Source organism: Polyodon spathula, chromosome 13 (genome assembly GCF_017654505.1).
Source record: "Polyodon spathula isolate WHYD16114869_AA chromosome 13, ASM1765450v1, whole genome shotgun sequence".
In the NCBI taxonomy this organism is placed as follows: domain Eukaryota; kingdom Metazoa; phylum Chordata; class Actinopteri; order Acipenseriformes; family Polyodontidae; genus Polyodon; species Polyodon spathula.
The window spans coordinates 7,704,752-7,725,561 of NC_054546.1; the positions used below are offsets into that span (position 1 = coordinate 7,704,752).

The window sequence follows — 20,810 nt, forward strand, 5'->3', positions numbered from 1 at the left end:
TCCGGAGCACTTAGTAACCAGGCACACCAATAACCTGCAACATTGATACAATAAACAAAGAAATAATTCAGAGTGCATTATAAATGAATGAACAAATACAAAAAACACCTGCAAGAAAACTAAATATACCAAGAACCAACCAAGAAAACAAACTGTGTGTGCGTTTAAAATACAGCAATGTGCCAATCACAACAGTAAATGAAGCTCCATGCAGAGCTAACAGGGGGGAAAAGCACACAATTAAAATAAGTAAATAAATAAAAGATTAGTCAGGTTCAAGCTTTCGATCTCCCAGTAGGACGCTGTCAGTTAGTCCTGAAATCCCGGGGTGGGTGGGGCGAGAGATGGGGGTAAAGTATTTTCAGGAACCAGAGTGTATACAACAGTCAGGGAGGGCTGGGGCAGAGGGCAGGCATCTAGCAGCAACAGGCCTTGTGAATTTAGCTGACTAACAACCTTGTGAGAACTCCAGACTGGTTTGCAATGGCATTTATCATTTTAAGGTTTACTATTTTACTGGTGTGTGTGTGTGTGTGTGTGTGTGTGTGTGTGTGTGTTATACACATGGGCACAGTGTAAAAAAAAAGAAGCATGCCTGACTTGTCTTATATACACCAAATGAATGAAGCTAGACCACATTGGCCAGTAAAAAACAGTAGTAGCACAAACACAAAACATCAACTGCAAATCTCATAAGGAATTGTCCCCACGATCACTCGTGTGTGTGGTTAGGTTCCCGTGTGTTTTGATGTTGCATGTCGGAGTTGTGTGCGTCTGTCGGCAGGGGAGGTGGGAGGAAGCACAGACAGAAAGGGAGCCTCGCACAAAGAGACAGAGAGAGTACCAGCAATAGAGACTGCACATAAATAGAGAGGAGACTGAGCAATGCAGCAAGAAACACAGGCAGGCAGACAGACAGGATCTCACTATTCTTTACAATGTTAACCAATGCTTTGCCGTGCTTTCACTATGCTTTACTACAATTTGCTGTACTTTTACTAAGGCATAACAGGGAAGAAATGAAACATTCGGAAACTGTTGGTGCCACAAAGCATCCATTAAACTGCTTATTAAAAGACATATACGCAGAAGAAGCCATATCTCTCTTCCTCAGCCACAGCACATGAGAAAGTTGGGAGGGAAGGGGAAGTCAAGGCCCATGGCTAGGCTGGGCTGAGACCTACAGAACAGCGACCTCTACTGGCCGAAGTCCTCTTGGAACGTTGAACAACATAGGGAATCTGCCCTCTCCCCAGCCAGCAGGCAATGCAGTTAGTGCAGCCCTGCATGCAGACACCTGAAACCACACACAGGCTTGCAATATCTGATTCTATTGCAAACACCTTCAGAGATAAAGGGGTGAGAAGCCAGGGTTTAAAACACGTCACATGTCCTTTCCTTTCTCTCTCTCTTATTCTTTCTGCACATTGCTGCAGTTTTCCCAGACACTTTGAAATCTGGTGAAGCCCTTTTATCCTTAGCACTGTAGATTGACACTTCCTGTCCAGTGGCTATTAGGGGCCCAATGCCCTAATACCTGCTGCACAGGGTGGTGGAGCTAAAGTGCACTGTTGTGAGCAGCACAGTCAAAGTGAGCACCTGGGAAATTAAAGGACAATGGACTTATGGTAATGAGAGGGAGGTCAATGTTTGTTTGTTTTTTTAAATCCTTGGTTAGCGCCCATTTAAGTGGGAATTTCCTGCAAACTCGTATTACTGCCAGCAATGTGGATTAAGGGGATAAGGGCTCAGGGGGTGAGAGAGTTAACCAAACCACGTGCAGCCACAGGGCAGTCAGGGGGGAACTATTAGTTTAGGGAAGAAATAAAGCAAGCTGGGGACTGCACTAGCTATCAACGCTACCCTAGCAGAGATCAGAGTAAGAGGATGTGAGCGAGAAATAATCTCAAACACCTACTGAGCTACCTCGTTGTATATCACTGAAGTTATTATTATTAGTCATTCATTTTACTGCTAGTTCTAGGTACCAGAGTTTACAGTTTTCTGTCTAACTCCCCTCCCCCCACCCCGTTGTTTGTTTGAGGGGTGGACAACAGCTAAATGATCTCTTCACATCCTGACTTGTTAAATCACAGCATGGTCAGCACACACTGAAACACGTCAAGGCATGGAGCATGGAAGACAGACAGAGACAAATAGGACAGGACAGCAATGAACAGATGGAGTGACCGTGGTGTGTTGGACACACAAACAGACAGCCCAATTCCCGCTCAATAGCTAACACCCACTCCGCATTAACTACAAAACCCGCTGCCGACAGGAATACAAGCAAAGAAACGAAGGAATCTTGAGCACTGAAAGCAGAAAAACAGTAACACGTACACTGGGTGGAGGTGTACTGAGCTGAGCATTGCCGTCAGCGTTTCCACCCTTTACCCCAGTCACTGCCTGGCCGAAGGGTTGATTTTTTTAAAGCCTGTTAATGCCTCTGACTTGTGTGCAGCTGCCTGCCACATGTCATCAAAAGAGCACAACAGCTCAGACGTGAGAACTTTAAGACTGGGTAGGGAATGAAAATGGACCAATGTAAAGACAGCCAGCTGTAGGGAGAGTAGTTTATGTTCCCTCTGAAGCTGTACCGGGAACGTACTGGGCTAGATTCTCAAAACCATGATCTCCAAATTGTTGTTAGCATTATTTTTCATTAAAGTTAAAAACACCCTATAAAAAGAAAAAAAAAACCTGCAATATTTAGCGGAGGGGCTTGCAAGCAGTCTCAAGTCGTTTCCTGTTTGTTTTCGAATTGTATTTTATACACACTGCGCTAATGACAGTAAGGAATAAATAGCTTTTGAGAATCTAGCTCAATGTGTTTAAAACCCTCAGTGCAGAATGTGCTAGAATACATCGCTCGCCAAAGCATTCTTGGCTTGCAGCTAAAACCATATTGTCTGTGTCTCTAGAAATGTGCCAGTTCACTGCTCCTTTACTGGGAGTGAAAAATGTAAAGAATATGAATGTATCTGTAATATTTACAAAGGTCTGGAATGAGGTTTAATAAAAAAGAAAGGGGAGGATTTATGAGTTTTTCTGGGTGCCATTTTGTGACACCCTGCATACAACGGCACAGAAGAGTTCGTTCCAAAATGGCGCCTAAAAAACTTATTTGCATAAACCTTGCATGGAATGAGAGAGTGGCCTGCGTGAAGAGGAAGCAAGGAGGGAGAGATGGAGGGATGGAGAGAGAGGTAGAGGAAAGAGAATCGGCCACTTGAACGCACAAGCACACACGCACACCTACTCTATACCCAGCATGCAGTGCAGAAAGCAGCCCCCCCTCCACAGCTGGGGATCGGGGGTCAAAGAGCAGAGAAAAGGAATGAGGTTAGCTTTACTATCCAATTCAATACAAAAAGATTAATCAAGAAGCCCACAGCAGCCCTAAGGAGTTTCCCTATGTCACAACCAGACAAGCAGAATTACCTGGTAGGTCTTTAGCCACAGCTTCAGCCTCTTCTCTTACTAATCATGGACTCGATTTCTTTTTCTTTCTTTTTCTTTTTCTGGCGCTATTTTTTTCAGCAATAGAAAGGAGCCACGTCTTCATATAAACTCCAGCCTCTTGTGCTGTTCTTCACCAGCGTGTTGCTTCCCTTGTACCCTCTCTGAACTTTCCCGAAGCCTCAAGCCTGTTCTAAAGCATTTGCTATACCTGCTGGGGGTCTTACATCCTGTTGTCTGTTCTGATTAATTAAATAACTCTAGACTACAGTAGATTCTCAAAGCTGTTTACTCCAAATCATCAATAGCAAAACCTTTTTGTATAGATAAAAACATCAGTTACCAATATACATTTATATAAAAACAACAACAACAACAAAAACCAGCTCCAGCATTAAATGTCTGAGTTTGTTTATTTCTGGTTTGTTGGCTGTATTGGGTGTATTTCACCTTACTGGAAAAATTGTGACGATTTGGAGTAATGTCCGTCTATAGAAAAGTTTCATGCTTTCAAACGATATTCAACCCATCAAAATCAAACCTTAACTAGTGAGTCTCAGCTTTGTGATATTCCTGAGATAAGCAATGATTAAACTTTGAACACAGAGATACGGAAACTAATATAAGCCTGCCCCTGCACTGCGTCCTCCTCTTTCAGTAACTATTCCTCACACTCACAGTGCTGTAGGCAGGAGGGAGGGGTGTGGGCTGGACTGGAAGAACCTATGCAACCCTGGCCACCAAGCTCCATTTAAAAATCAGTTAGCTAACACTTATAAATAATCAGTAACGCATTTAGGAATATGTTATAAAGGAGGTAACAAACAATATCATATTGCCGTTATTAATAAGAACATTCTAGAGCTATGCAGTGTAACTAAGGCATGTATAAGAAACCTTTATGGAAATTGTAATAAATTGCTCTTTTGTTTAATAATCCTCAAAGCCGTTAAGTATATATGTTTTATAAATGGATGCATTACAGCACTCCACCCTCTATTCTGTGCTTTATTGCAGTTTTCTGTATTATAAAGTACACTAGTGTGCTGTCCCCTGCTAAAGCATTCTATTCGCATTGCAGTTGCCAAGTGTATATGTAACTTGTACTTGCCAAGTGTGTACGTTACAAGCTCTGATGTGTCGAACTAATCCAGGACTGGCTGAAACTGCTCTGCAATCAGAGTCTTATTATTATTATTATTATTATTATTATAATAAGCTCACAAAATGATTGTAAAACCTGGTCTGGCCCAGAATGCTCTGCAATAGGAGTCTTATTTTACACCCCTTTAATACAAATGTACCAGTTACAGTAGCTGCCCAATAATAAAAATCGTTATTATAGTAACACTACAGTGCAAGGGTGGGCTCATGAGGGCAGAGGCTATTGTATTAGCTATGAACATCACAGATAATTATCAGTGCGCCATTAACAGTTTTGCAAACCTTTCCAACTCATTTTGAATCATCCTTGATGGTTCTGTGTTTTGCTGTTTAAATATGAATGTTTAGTATTTACCTCAATTACTATGGGCAGCAGATTTAAACTGGAGACCTGACCTGCTTTTTCTAGCAGTTCAGTGTCCTCTTTTAATCTCAGAAATATCTCTGAGTGTGCAGAATGGCTGCTAGTTAAACATCAGGACTCAGAACCACCTTGAACGATTCAACACCTCACAGAGAATATACGGAAGGGACAGCTTGCTCTATTCAATCAAACTGCCAGTCACTGGAGGACACACCCCCAAGTGTCCATCTGCATTAGCAAAAAAGAGTCAAGAACTTGAGATGACATTCTATTAGTCCTTAATTGAAAACACATCTATAGAGTCTCTGAAAACTCTGAGTGAATGTCGCCAAGGAACACTGGCTCCTTAACAAAATATTCCTTAAAACAGTGCTTGAAGTTCTGTGAATAGTATTATTAAATGTAATCAGCTTCACCAGAGGCAATTTCAACAAAGAGTAGGAAATGTTAGAGAAAGTCTGCTTGAGCAGCGCCATAGAAGAGGCATATAACCCCCCCCCCCCCCCCCCCCCAGTCCCCAATCTTAACTTCCTCCACAACAGCCACAGAGCTTTTTGTTGTTTAAAGAATATCCTTTATTTCAGAAAAACAGTGCCACTATGTACAGGGTGATTTCGATGCTACAGCAGAAAAGTCAAATAGAGATTGCATGCAAACCTCTCGACATCCCCGCCTATCCACAAGGGGTACGGTGCCTCGCAAGCTCGCTGGGGCCCCCAAACAAGAAGGGGTGTTGGAGTTTCAAATGAGGTTTTATTTGCAATTCGTTGTAGAAAGTTGCACATTTTATTTGGCAGGGACCCAGTCCAATCAGCTAACCCAACACCCCCTCTGAATAGGAGGAAAGCTGAGGAGGCAAGGAAAATCCCAAACAGGTAACTGGCTTTGTACTGAAAACACAATCATTGAAACATATTTCTATAGTTTGATGGGAGTCTAAAACCTACCTTGATCTTTTCTTATTCCCTCAATTTAAACTCCTCCCTCACAATATAGCAGTATTTGAATAGTGGAGAGTATAGGCCAAGTAAACGAGACACAAACTTTGGGAGAGCACCCAACAACCAACCCACCACCAATACAAACCTGCCTGTGCATTACCGTGTGCTGGGTCATTCTGGTGAGGAATTCAAATGTATATACTTAAGGGTAAAACGTATCCTTCTTTTTAAGGCGCTTGGAGTATGAGTATCAACACACTTCTAGTGACAACGAACCCCACTTCCAGCTTCCAGACAAAGCGGCCTTTTACACAAGTCTGTACCAACCACTTATATCAGAATCAACCATAACCCACGGCAAAACCCACCAATATCAATATTACCCGCTACACGGTGCTGAACAGTGAGATCACTGAGGTTTTGAGGGGTTCGAATACATTCTAGATCTTCTATTTTTATAAAATCATTTTCTCCCACACATCCAGAGTTTAAGCAAAGACTATAACAGAGTGCCCGCCCATATGAAAAGGAACTGAAGTTTAACTGTAGAGGAAACTGGAAAAAAAGTGTCATTAGACTGTGGATCAACTGGACTGTAAATGCAATATAACAGAATTACGCTGATCTTAAAACTAGAGCTGTTATAGGGCAGCTAAGCTGCAGTCTAGCCATGCAGTTTCTACCAATTGAATTTTTCCAGCAGTTAAAGTGCAGCTGGGTTTTTTCCTCACATACAGGTGCTTTACATCAGAAAACAATTCTACTTCTACAAACCTGCACTGTCCTTCACCGACTCATTCAACGGCTTTTCATTCAGCACAAACTTTCATTCATGAAGAAAAAAATCCCTCTGCAACCTACGATCTGATTACTACACAGTGTTACGTTATTCTCACATTTTCTTTTCACATCCTTGCTAATAGGAAATCCACAAATCCACAATAATAAAGTGTCACCTAGTGTTCACACAGCGAGTAGGAGAGCCTATCTATACCCGCTACGAGCAGCACACAAGCAGGAACAATGAGATAAACTTTATTTCAGCCATGATCACAGAAGAGTGAAAATGGACCGAAAATCACTGGCTTCTAAAACGTTAGCTGGTACACCTTTAAAAAGCGTCTACACTTTTAAGTGAGATATCTGAAACACGGTTTATGCCTTGCTACAGCAGCAAGATAAGCCAGTTTACAGAAAAACTGAATTAAAAAGAAGTTAAATCAGGTGTGCCATCTGTCTGATTCAAAGGCTGAGCCCAGTTCTATCCTCTAATCTTTTTAGCTGATCTTTATCTGGCAGCTTGCAAATTAACTTTCACAATTAGTGTTTCGGTTCCAGGTCAAAAGCAATTAAGCAATTCTCTTATTGTACTCTTCACACTTCAAAAAAAAATGCCTACCCCCTTGTTTCGTTTTTTTAACTGCTTTAATAATCTCAAAACAGCAGCACGTTTTATCAGCTTCAGTCAAGTGATTGATCAGTTTCTAATAAATCCTGTCTTTCACAATACTTTGGGTAAAACATATCATATTGCACGCACGCATCTTTTTCATTGAATTTGCCTGACAATATATAAATGTTAGCATCGAATGCTTTTTACAAAATGCGGCTGTAATTGCCACACTTCTGAATATGTATTTTTCGGCCACATATAGACAATTAAAAGTAAAGGTACTTTGATGTACATTTGAGTTCCTTTCAAGGTGTATTTCCCAGCATTTTAAAAGAAACATTCCTGCCTCTTATTAGCTGCAACAGCGTGTACGATCATAGCGGAGCTGAAGCAGTGCTGGAAGTCTCTGAACCAGGGAGGTGGAGTGCTGCTCACAGTGAGTACAAGAGCCTGCCTCCCTCCCTCTGCTCTGTGTGTCCTCCGCAGCACAGACAGACACACAGACAGAGGGAAGCTCTTCGACATGTGCACACTGGATCTAGAGACTTCGTCGAATAAACACTGGGCTGCATGACCCAGGAAAGAATCTTCGGTAGGAAAGTGTGTTTTAAAATGCTAGCAAGTACACGCCCAACACAATCCAGCTTCTCCAATTAAAATGCTGGCTACCTCACTCATATTCACAGACAATTTCTTTCAGTGATTATAACGACACTGAGGTGGCATCAATTTTGGGATGAAACAGTAAAACTAGTGTACTGCAAAGTACGCAATCAGAAAATTAGCCACCATTGAAAAGGAGTGACAAACAAGTTTCAAAATCCATTGTTTTTTCACATGAAAACTGCTGCTGCCTCCTATGATGTATTCAAACTCACAACAATGGTCCAGCTTCAACCGCACCCTGTGACCTACAGCACAGGAAGCAGCAGTTTATTTTTCATTTTTTTAAACTGTAGCTTTGTACTAGGTCGTTAAAACTAATGTCCCTAAAACAAAGCAAAGAACATTAACAGATTTTAAACACAAGAAACGTGGGGCCAGTGGTAAGGTTTGTTCATGCAAATATGAAAGTAAACAACTGGATTTTAAAGCTCTGGTTGGCGCCCCTTAGAGTATAAATGGACAAGGCGAATTAAGAGCAAGTGAATGGCACAGTCTAAAAAAGGTGGTGGTGGTGGTGGGTGGGGAGAGGGTTACATTATAATACACAATATTACACAATAAGGGAAAGCCTGCCAAAATCTTTCTCTTTATTTTGAATATTCAAACTGGGAAGGAAAAGCTCTATAGACTTTCTTACATTTATATTTCCTATCTTTTTATACAATGACAAATCCTAATGTCGTTGTATAAAAAGAAATAAAAAAATGCAAAAAAATCCACAGCTTAAAAAGGAGCTGAGAGCTGCTGTGTTGCAATGCAGAGGGATATACAGCACAGAACAGACTGACTACAAACAATCGCAAAACTGATTAGCTCTTCTACCACCCACATCACAGAGGCTAAACACTCCTCGTTCAGAACTACCCTCCTCAAACCCGCTCCCTTTCAAATCTCAAACACAACCATCAACACGCCTCTAGTTCAGAACTTCTCTCCTCCTCCTCAAACTTGCTCCCTTTCCTCCTTTTCAAATCTCAACTGTAACTCTAAACGTTAAGGATTTGCGCAGACAGGCCATTGTGCCAGGTTTTCAATTTAGCAAAACGCGGGCCTTTTACTTCCGTTTCAAACTTTTCCCTGTGGCATGAAGAAAGAGAAAGAAAAAAAAGAGAGGGAGAGAAAGAAGGGGAAATAAAGATGGGTTAGGGTCTGTGGCCTCCACTCCCCTGCCTGATCATTTTTGGGATTGGATGTTTTCGTGTTTTAATCTGCCGACCCACGTACTCAACACAGGGCAGCGTTTACAGCGGGGTGGGCGGGCTTTAACCCTTTAAGGTACAAGGGTCATATGTCCCACAAATAAAATATTAACTTTCTTTTTTTTTTGTTGCAATGAGGTGCACAAAACTGGGTTTAAATTTTACTGACGGGTTGGAGCTGGTCATTCACGTGGTCAGTTTTCTCGTGACACCTGAGCCACTCTCAAATGTATTTAAAAGAAGAAAGCACTTGAGCAATCACTCAATTGCTTGTGTATCTTAAGGGGTTAAAGCAGGAGTTCGATATTTCATCTTCATACTGTGCACTTCAATGCCCATCATGGTAGAGTCTTGTGACATGTTGACATCAGAACCTACCAAGATGAGACCAGTAAAACAGAGGGTTGGAATGCAGCTCGGATAGGTGTGGCCTCCATTTAAATGAGATTAAGTGATTAAGTAATTACTTTTGTGCATATCCGTCTATCTGGTGGGGGTGGGGCAACAACCACGAAAACATTCAAATCCCTTAGCTTGCCCTTCACTCCAGTTTTACGGCACTCCTAAATCACATTGTCAGGTTGAAGTTTAACACAGAAAGAATCTGAACTGGAATTCTCTCAGCTCTCGGGATGGCAGTCCTACCAACGGGAATCACACCATGTCTATTGAGATCTCCCGAGAGCTACAGGCCGGAGCTTCAGTTCGGTAATGTGTCTGTCAGGTCTCGAGGTATCGAAAGACTGCTAAATTGGGATATTAAAGGAAAAAGGCCAGGATAGAGAGCTGCTGCTGCTGCTAGCTGCCTACCTTGATCTCATCAGAGCATCCACATCTGGGTCTTGCACTGAAAGAGAGAGGCATGGAAAGACATGATCAACACTTCAATGCATTACAATGTATATTTATTTATACATTTTTATAGGTTTATATATAGTATATCATGTAGAAATATTGACTTTCATTTTCTGTCTATGCTACCATTATTTCTGTTTAAACTTAAAGTTGTGTGTGTTATGATGCGGTAAGGATAAGAACGTTCAGTGAAACTCTATAATGGAAAAATAGTGGAATCACACTAACTAGCGGAATCGCACAAACTGCTGCCAGGGTGATGTGAAACTGCAAGGAATACAAAAGGGGGGAAGCTAAAGAGGTCAACCCAACAAAGGAGGCAGTCCCCAAACGAAGCACAGTGGAAAGCGGTATACTCACTGTACTCGGTTCCTGTGATGTGGGCCAGGATGCGGAAGGATTTGGACTGCAGGTTGGCAGAACGGCGAGACCACTCCTCCATCTCCTGGTCCGCCCCCTTACCCTGGTTCTGGATCACAGCCTGATAGACTGGGGAGGCACTGTCTATGAGAGGGTCTTTAACTGGGAGCATACTGCAACCACAGAGAGAGCAGCATGTGTGAATGGGAGCTGGGCAGGGGGCAGGGAAGTCCTCTCCATCTCACCTCTCCACCTGTCCTCCTTCTTTATCCTCCTCCCCACATCCTTCTCCACCCCTCTCTTTCTCTCACACTCTCCCTCCCTTTTATATCTGTCCCCTCTCTCCTGTCGCCACAGACCACTCCACTCCTCTCCTCTCATTCTCTCCCCTTCCCTCTCCACTCTTTCCCCCCTCTGGTCTCTAAGCAGCAGGCTGTGTTGTGATCTGAATCAACGGGACTCTTTGTTTATCCACACTGCTTTGATCCATGTAGTTTTGGGAGATAAAGAATACTTCAAGCTCAGTGAAAATTTTTCAAATAATAATAATAAAAATAAAATAAAATAAAAAAATTTCAGACAATGCCTAAACATTTTTATTGTAAGGATTAAGGGAATCATAAATGGAATATAAAGGGTTTTATAAGAAACCGTCTCATTGTAAGCTGTCAAAACAATTTTTCACTGGCAAGCTTGCATCTCAAATGTTTAAAATAAAAAAGTAAATGACAAGACATGATGTATCCTTTACACAGAGCACAGTCACAGCTATGTAATTCATTCCTCGTCCCTGTACAGCTGGCCATATTTTCAAAGCCTTTACTCCAGCCTTTAATTAACTCTATCTATCTATCTTTTGAAAGCTAATTTTACAAAACCAGATCCAAACCACTAAGTAACATAATCCAAGTTCTCTTAAACACTCTCAAGGTGTTTTTGTTTCTCATTTTGCAACATCAACATGATTTTTTTTCCTTTCAAATAGTTCATTAAAGACGGGAGGAATATATTTGAAAATATGGCCCGGTGTGTCTTAAACAGAAGGTGAAAAGAACTCAGAACATTCTCAGGAAAGTCGATCTCGTCAGGTTTAAATGCAACACACAACCACTTAGACAGCATTTCAAACTCTGAGAGCCTCTTCCCGTGGGATAAGCCAGTGTTTACTCTCAATAGGAATGAAACCTGGATCTGTGTTACTTTGTTTTTTCTTGGTTCCTGGTATATTAAGTGTATGCAATCAGGGCAGGAGAATCACGCAATTTGTAACTTTTCTCGTTCTCTTTAATTAATCCTGCTATGGTTGCGTCCTGTTCAGGCATTTTGACGCTGTGCACAACGTGACACAGGGGAGACACACAATTGCAGTTTTTTTCCTGCCATTTCCATTGCAAAGATCTTTAAGGCAATGTCAGTTTTTTGCACCCCTCCAACAGGCATCCCTCTCTCAAGCCCTGACGTGATAACATCACATGTTGCTGACCTCACTTCCTGTACTAATTCAGCCACAGGTGGGATTTTGGGAAATGTAGTTTATTTTTCTTAGAACATGTAGATAACATTAATATAGCTAATCATTCTAATCTACACCCCTGGTTCCAAAACAGTGTAACCAAATATCTAATTTTAAGAATGAGGAATCATACCTCTGCTGCTGTCAGTGGAATAGGGAAGCTAACAGCTCCACAGCGAAGGAGGAGGACAAATCTTATAGTTACCAAGGAAACGAAAATGAATGCTACACTGAGGTGGGGTGTGGTGGGGGAAGAACTGGAAAAAAGCAAAGCGAAATGCTACGCAATCTGCTGGAAGGGCAAGAAAAGAGTAAACTGCCACAAACATAGAAGAAGCTTGATTAGTAACAAAGAGTTTTAGAAATACAAGAAACCAATTAGAAGCTTGGAAAAGCCCTGAAAATTGTAGAACGAGAGGGCATAAAAGGGAACCAAACTTAAACCTGAACCACCCAGCTACAAAGGAATGGAATAGTTTACCAGGTGACATCTAATACAACAATTCAAGAGTCTGCTTAACAGGGCAAATGATGAGCTAGCCAAGCACAAGCTTTGATTGGACAAGCCCCTCTTTTTTCCAATGACATCATCGCTGCATCAGTTGCAACACAGACTACCTCATATCAACAGTAGCGCTGTAGCAAAGCTACTGCAAAACACACAAACACACATCCTGACATAAACAGGGTTTTCTCCACAGGTCACACAAGCCCATTGCAGATGAGAATGAGGCTGTTAGAAGGAGAAGGGGTTTGTAACACGCACGCAAGCACAAGGAACGAAACAAGACACAGATTAGCCTACTTACGCCAGGGGAGAGCCAGCCGCACCAGCATCACTGTGAATCATATGATCAATCACCGGGCAAGGGGGGGGGGGCGGGTCATTGGTTTCCATGGAAATGGGAGGTGGTAATTGAGGGGTAGGTTGTGGGGGGCGGAAAGGGGTGTGATTGGTGGAAGGAGTTGGATAGTGGTTGCAAGGGAAGAGAAAAAAAACAAACATGAGATTTGTAGAAACGCAGCAGAGGAAAAACAGGCTGCAATGGAGCGGATGATTGATGGATTGGCTTATTGATTGAGTGATTGTTTGATTGGTTGATTGATTGAATGGATGGCATGCCAGCCACAGGGGTTTTATTTAGTACCTCATCATACACTTTGCTGATGGAAGGATGTATTTGCAAAGCTTTATCTTGTATGCTAGTGATGAAGTTCAAGATGCGAGTATGTGTGTGTCATTTGCATTACACAGATTTCTTCCCTACAGTGTTTGCAGTTGCTCTTGTAACCTATCCAAGGTTATAACATAAATATCATTCCTTTATACCCTTCATACATGTTAACCCGCTGCACAGCCTGCTGCCCCAGGGGCTACAAATAAAATCACTTTCTATTTTCGAAGCCGATCTGCCTACAGTAAGTATAACATCTCTGTATAAATATAGTTCTAATAGTCATCTTATCAAGTAGAATGCATGAGGACATGCCGATTACCTGGAACTCGCATTTCATCCATGCTTTAAACCATGCAGGCCACACATTCTGGCTCAAGTGCATTCTGGTTCCAGTTTCAAAGAACCTGTACAGCACCTATATGTACTCAGCATTTAATGTGGTGTCTGTTTAAAAGCTCATGAGAACTGTGTCTCGGAGATTCTCTATTGCTGTTCTCTATTGCTGTTTCAAAAGGCTGATTTTCTGATTTTCTGAAGCATATCAGTGTTGTGCAGGTTTCAGAGCACAATACTTTACCAAGGAGCTTCAGAGCACAGTGCTTTTACCTAGGAGCTTCAGAGCACAGTGCTTTACCTAGGAGCTTCAGAGCACAGTGCTTTACTAAGGAGCTTCAGAGCACAGTGCTTTACTAAGGAGCTTCAGAGCACAGTGCTTTACTAAGGAGCTTCAGAGCACAGTGCTTTACCAAGGAGCTTCAGAGCACAGTGCTTTATCTAGGAGCTTCAGAGCACAGTGCTTTACTAAGGAGCTTCAGAGCACAGTGCTTTACTAAGGAGCTTCAGAGCACAGTGCTTTACTAAGGAGCTTCAGAGCACAGTGCTTTACCTAGGAGCTTCAGAGCACAGTGCTTTACCAAGGAGCTTCAGAGCACAGTGCTTTACTAAGGAGCTTCAGAGCACAGTGCTTTACTAAGGAGCTTCAGAGCACAGTGCTTTACTAAGGAGCTTCAGAGCACAGTGCTTTACCTAGGCGCTTCAGAGCACAGTGCTTTACTAAGGAGCTTCAGAGCACAGTGCTTTACCTAGGCGCTTCAGAGCACAGTGCTTTACTAAGGAGCTTCAGAGCACAGTGCTTTACCTAGGAGCTTCAGAGCACAGTGCTTTACTAAGGAGCTTCAGAGCACAGTGCTTTACTAAGGATGTTTCTTCCCATCTACCAAAAGATCACAAGAATCAAAAGACAGCGAAAGCCACCGCAAAATAAAACAAAACAAAAAGACAACTCTGCTGACCACAGCATCCACTTGAATACTTCTTTATCATGGCAATTTCATTGGTACGGCTTGCAAATTCAAAACCCAGAAAAAAATTTACCAACATCATTATTTTTGACAGCCCTGACTTGCCACCACTGCAAACAAGAAACACACACACATGCACGCACACTGAACCGACCCTAAATACTTACAGAAAACAAGCACATGCAAAACAAACTGCAAGGTGTTGTCCTGATCCAAAAGCAACACATTTTTAAACTAATAACCTCCACAGGGAGAAAGACAAGAGTACAACCAAGTAAATACCCAGCTTTAAAATCTCTCAAAGGAGGCACGAAGAACGGATTGCAATGCCTTGGTTAGCACTTCTTTAAGGCTCTTCCTGTGTTTCCTGCACAAACCACAGCACAGCAGAGCATGCACGTTCAGGGTTAGAACAATTACATCCACTACTGTCATATTAGCCATAATTTACATCTCATTAAATGGGCAGCATTTCTGACAGACAGGCAGTCATGAAAGGGATCAGCCACACTGCTGCTGCAGAACATTCTTCCCTCGCCTTGTAGAGAACCAGCTAATGCCACAAGAGTACTGCAGTCAGAGAATCCTATAGCATGATTGAGCAGCAGAATTCTGAGAAAGCCAGAAGAAACGTAGAGCCAAGTAAACTAATGGTTTGGGATAGCACCTTCTTCAGAGTACACTACAACAGGCAATCACTGAACAAGGCACCAGCTGAAACATTTGTCTACTTGTCTTGCGTCTGGTTCCACAGACCCCAATTGGCACTAATCCTGGACCACCTGATGATGGTAAAAGTAGTCCAAGGATGGTGCCAAGACCTGGTAATTTCACATAGTTTGAAGTGTAAAAATTGCTGCTCATGGTCCAGCCCTCATTGAGGGGAGGCTGTGGTCATCCTCACCTGGCTATGTCACTGCCCCTCGCCTGGGTCTGACCGGCTATGGCATCCATGATAGCGTCCTGTGAGTACATGCTGATGGGGGTGTTGTACTGGGCGTGGATGATGGTGGCCTTGCCTCCCGGGCCCTTCACCTCAATGGGCTTGTGTGTGGACAGGGCGGAGTCCTTCAGCACATTGGGGTTGAAGCTGGGCACGTACTCAGTGCTGGAGTGGAGCGGAGGGTCCAAGCGAGGGAGTGAGACAGAGTGTTCAGGAACATGAGAGAGGGGGGTGAGGAATTGTAAGGGAAAGAAAGAGAGTGGAAAAGAAAATAAGGAGACGGAAGAGGGTAAAAAAAGGAATAAAGAAGGTAAGAAGCAGAGGGGAAGTGATGTTAATTGTTGCACCATTTTATCTGAGGCGTGATTCAAGACTGATCTAAAAAAAGTATTCGTTCCTCCAATAAGAATTGAAAGGTACCCAACCATCTCCAGCGCAAGTCAATAATTTTCTGATAAGTAGACAGTGTTCAAAAACACCCACTAGCCAGTATATAGTAATTTATTGTTAGTTTGCAATGCTTTTAAAGTTTGTGCCTGCTTTGTGGAAAGAGGAGGTGACATGCAGGATATAACAATGGCTGCACCGCTGCGCTCATCCTGTTTCCACATAAAAGGTGCACGTCTTGAAATGCAGCAAATTGAAGGAAATAAAACAAATACACAATGAACAGACATAGAAAATGTATCTATAATAGAAAATCTCAAACTACCACAGTAACACAACACCAACATATTATTTTATATTCAGTCTGTCTTAAAGAAGTCTCAATCTCGCCTCGTTTAGAGAGAAAAAACAACAAACAAACCCATTGCAACATGCCAACTTCGAGCTCAAACAACAAAAGAACAAACTCCTATAAAATATCAAATATTAACAACACTGTAAAATGTGTCAAACACTTCTAGGGTAAAGTGTTAGACTAAATCATCCATCCATCCTTGGTAAGAGAATTGCATGCATGGCCAGTTACAACAGCCCCACCAAATGGACTGGAGTAGTCCATGCTGCGAGCTAGCTTCTCAAAGATTTATTTTACTCAAAATCGTGGGCAGCAGATTTTTTTTTTTGTTTGGGGGGGGGGGGTTTAGGATAAACACAATTAAGATATCAAAATAAATATCCAACTTTAATTTTAGGGTGCTTGTGCAGCAAGTAGTTTTGATTGGTTTCTTACTAGTTTCAGAATTGCTATTGGTGTTTTATCCTTTTCACAGAAAAATCATGAAAACACAGATTTGGAGTAAGAAATCTTTAAGAATGTATTCTCACATACAGGAGTAATTCATCACAGACTTGTAGCCCTCTACTCAACTCTAGTTGCACACAGTACCTACTAATGACGACTAAAGCACTGAAGGGCTCTACAACATAGTGAAGTTCTGTGAGACGCCTATAAATCAGAGAGTAACTGAACTGCAGGATAGCTACACTGGTATAAACTTAAAATGCAATCATTATGCAAAGAGATTGCTATACTAGAAAGTCATGCTACAGACGGTGTAATAAAACTGCAGTTTAACTCCACTGCTCTGCTGATTGTACCAATATACTGCATGGTAGTCCAGTTAAACTGCAGCCATGCACCAATGCGACATCACTGTGCACTGTTGCTGCATTTTCACAGCGGTTTAACCATGCCCCATTACATCACCGCCCACTGCACACAGCACGCAGGAACTCATACTAACTTGGCACTAGTGTTGGCAATGATCTGGGGAGGGAATAGAGAGAGAGAGAGAGAGAATGGCAGCATTATAAATGAGTCTTGGCAATAGACAAGAAAGGTAGAAGCACTGATAGGACCTTCTTAGAAACGAGTTGCTTGTTCCCTATGGGTTCTTGGGAGAGAACTGAAGGCATTAGAAAGAAAGAAAGAAAGAAAGAAAGAAAGAAAGAAAGAAAGAAAGAAAGAAAGAAAGAAAGAAAGAAAGAAAGTGCAACAGGGCTGTCAACAGGACAGCTGGTTATCCTGGCTAGAAGCTCATTGAAATTCACTTATCTGGGCAATGCATGAATCGGAATTGAGAGAGTACAATTAAACCTGTCTGCAGCCCCTAAAAGGAGTACCACAAGGTGTACCTTTTTGCCACCAAGGCAAATAAAAAGCTCTTGCTGGCTGTCTCACCAGGTATGTATCATGTTTAAAATATGTATTCATCATGGTTTTTACAATGCACACTTCTCTGTGATTTAACATGCTCACCATATGTTTTACAACACACTGACAACACACTTACCACAGTACAGCAGGGTCAACTCAGAACGGTGTTTCTGCAAACTACCCTATAAAAGTTTACTAAGGTATTTTTGCAGTAATTTTGCAGTTTTCCAATGTTTTTCCCATGGTTATACTTTGTATTTACCATAATGTACCACGGTTTGCCATTGAATTTTGCTGTGCTTTTACTATGGGAAACTTTCATAAGGGTAATTACAAAACAGTATCAAGAAGCTGAACGGCAGTCTAACTGCCTACAGATTGCTGTGCCAGTTTATTCCCTAAGGGGCCTGACCGCAGCTCCCGGCTGAGATAGGGAGAGATAAATTGGGAAGGCTTGTCCCCTCAGCAGCCCTCACATTCCATAGCCTTTTAAAGGGAGGGAGGAACAGATGGTCTCTGTGCTGGGGCAGGGAGAGTGTAACCTTATCACACTGCACAACGAAGAGCAGACAAAATGATCCTGCCAGCCCACTGCCAGCACGCAGATGAAATCATTCTGCTCTCTCGCCCTCTTGCTTGTTTTAAGGTGGTTTCACCATTTCAGCCTTTTAAATGTAATTTTAAAACTCAGCGACTTCTGCTATCCAAGGGTACTGAAGTGATGACCAGCAAAGACAAGACTGTAGATCCCTGACTGCACTCGTTAACAATTTGAATACATCATTTTATTTTTTTTAAACTAGAAATATACCTTCTGAACAAACTTTTAAAATTAGCCAGGATTTATGAACCTGAACCCCCAAGTTAACATTACATTTCTAGCTTGAAAAAACATTTGAGAAATAAGAGGTTGAAGAATGTCAGCAGGTTCAGTACTGTAGCAAAGCAAACCATGCTTTTCTGCCGAGTACGATGCCAGGTGAAGAGAAATGTCAAAGTATAGATTCTGGTGTTACATAATGAATAAAAAAGGTTCCCTCTATGGTAATTATTTGGTTAATTAATTTATTATTTTGTACAGCATTGGTGTACAACCTGTTTTCGAACAAAACTGGTATGAACAAATGATCGACCAAATGAATGAGTGAATGTTCCGAGTTTCTTACACCATTCTGGTTAGAAGGGAGTGCTCCTGGCTCTGCATGCAAACACGCAGAGTGCTTGTGATTCACGCATGATTAGCGTGTCCCGTTACATACCGCGACGGAACTCCGGAGACCCTTCCTTTAAAGCTGCCCTGTGCCTCTGTCATCTCCCTAATGGTCTCCGCGGAGTAAAGCCCGATGGGATTGTTATACTGCCCCCTCTGGCCGGAGGCAGGTTTGCAGGCAGGACTTCCGGGAGCCGACCATGACAGTCTTTTAGAGGGAGACGGAGTTCCGTCCTTAGTGAGAGTCAGGCTATGTGATTGGCCGGTCTCTTGCTTGTTGCTGATGAAGGAATTTGTCTCGTTGGGAGCCCCTAGCTGCCCAGAGGTGGTATTGCAGACTGATGGGCTGCCATTGATTTGGAGGATCTTCATCGGGGGAAGGGGGGTAGAAGCAAGACACAAGACAAGATGAGCGCCAAATCAAGTTCAAAGATCCAATGTGGACAGCTTAAGAAGGTTTTAAGGTTTAAGAAGGTATTGTATTATGCTGTTACATCAATATTGTTTTTTTTTGTTCTTTTTTTATGATGGGTGCTAATTAAATGTGTTTTTTCCTGCAGTCTGAGTGTTCCTGGCACGGTCAACACTGTCAATGAGAACCTGTTCTCAACTGGTGAATTCGATCTGGAAGTAGAGAAATCAGGCCCTTTTCAGCTAATTATAATCTGTGAAATGATCCCAGCGTTTGAGAATCTCTGCTATTTCAGAATTGTCTGCTGTACCCTTCTAAAAGTGTTCACACAGTATTTTTGCATGTTTACCTCGCTTTTCCCTTGGTTATATTCTGCATTTACCATAGTTTACCATGTTTTTAATATGCTTTCGCATTCCTCTCTGTACTAGCTTACTGATGCTTTACCATGCTTTCACTGTGCTTTACTACACTTTTCTATGCTTTTACTGTAGGAATCTCCTTTAAAGGTAGCAGAGTTCTGTCCACACAGCAGCTCTTTCACCTAAACAGCTCATGTCCCCCAGTGGCTGTCTATTCTCAAGGAATAATGGCACATGACCTTCAGTAGCCAATTTCCCAGAGACCGCATTAAACATTTACTCTCAATCTCTTCTTTTTTGTTTCCACTAGGTGGAGCTGATAGATTATCCTTTGCTGCAATCTTAAAACATTTTGACAACAAAGAACACAAAAAATAATTCTAGTGGAAACGTTTGTCATTTATTTATTTATTTTAGTTTTTTAGTTTTTCCTAATTCAGCATTAGTAAGTGCTCAATAGTCATGAATGGCAGATCTCTGTGTTGAATTAGCTGAGCTCTGTACTCGACTGTACTGAATTAACTGGCTCTCAGATCCCCAGTACGGTACAGAGTTCTCTATACTAGACTGTATTGAATTAGCTGGCTCTCAGATCTCCAGTACAGTACAGAGTTCTCTATTCTAGACTGTATTGAATTAGCTGGCTCTCAGATCCCCAGGACTGAATTCTCTATACTAGACTGTATTGAATGAGCTGGCTCTCAGATCTCAGAGTTCTCTATACTAGACTGTATTGAATTAGCTGCTCTCAGATCCCCAGCTGAGCTCTCTATACTAGACTGTATTGAATTAGCCGGCTCTCAGATCCCCAGGACGGATTTCTCTATACTAGACTGTATTGAATTAGCTGGCTCTCAGATCCCCAGTACAGTACAGAGTTCTCTATACTAGACTGTATTGAATTAGCTGCTCTCAGATCCCCAGTACAGTACTGAGTCTCTATTCTAGACTGTATTGAATTAGCTGCTCTCAGATCCCCAGTACAGTACTGAGTTCTCTATACTAGACTGTATTGAATTAGCTGGCTCTCAGATCCCCAGCACTGATTTCTCTATACTAGACTGTATTGAATTAGCTGGCTCTCTGATCCTCAGTACAGTACAGAGTTCTCTATTCTAGACTGTATTGAATTAGCCAGCTCTCAGATCCCCAGGACTGAGTTCTCTATACTAGACTGTATTGAATTAGCTGGCTCTCAGATACCCAGAATTGATTTCTCTATACTAGACTGTATTGAATTAGCTGGCTCTCAGATCCCCAGAACTGATTTCTCTATACTAGACTGTATTGAATTAGGCGGCTCTCAGATCCCCAGTACATTGATTTCTCTATACTAGACTGTATTGAATTAGCTGACTGATTTCTCTATACTAGACTGTATTG

At 42.0% G+C, this 20,810-nt stretch overlaps 1 protein-coding gene across 3 annotated transcripts in view; it reads right to left on the reverse strand.

Moving 5' to 3' along the window:
• Nucleotides 1-5,547: 5,547 nt before the first annotated feature.
• LOC121325181 (LIM domain-binding protein 3-like) overlaps nucleotides 5,548-20,810 on the reverse strand; it is a 30,012-nt gene continuing 14,749 nt past the window's right edge. Inside the window, exons 5-10 of one of the 3 annotated variants that reach the window (XM_041267505.1) lie at nucleotides 17,031-17,053; nucleotides 15,301-15,504; nucleotides 12,727-12,756; nucleotides 10,405-10,577; nucleotides 10,000-10,036; nucleotides 5,548-9,067 (exon numbers count right to left, since the gene is read on the reverse strand). In XM_041267505.1, coding sequence (XP_041123439.1) covers nucleotides 8,977-9,067; nucleotides 10,000-10,036; nucleotides 10,405-10,577; nucleotides 12,727-12,756; nucleotides 15,301-15,504; nucleotides 17,031-17,053 — 558 coding nt within the window. In that variant the 3' untranslated portion in view covers nucleotides 5,548-8,976. Of the gene's footprint in view, nucleotides 9,068-9,999; nucleotides 10,037-10,404; nucleotides 10,578-12,726; nucleotides 12,757-15,300; nucleotides 15,505-17,030; nucleotides 17,054-18,702; nucleotides 19,020-20,810 lie in introns of all 3 variants that reach the window. The other 2 variants (XM_041267507.1, XM_041267504.1) reach the window with 2 other exon arrangements.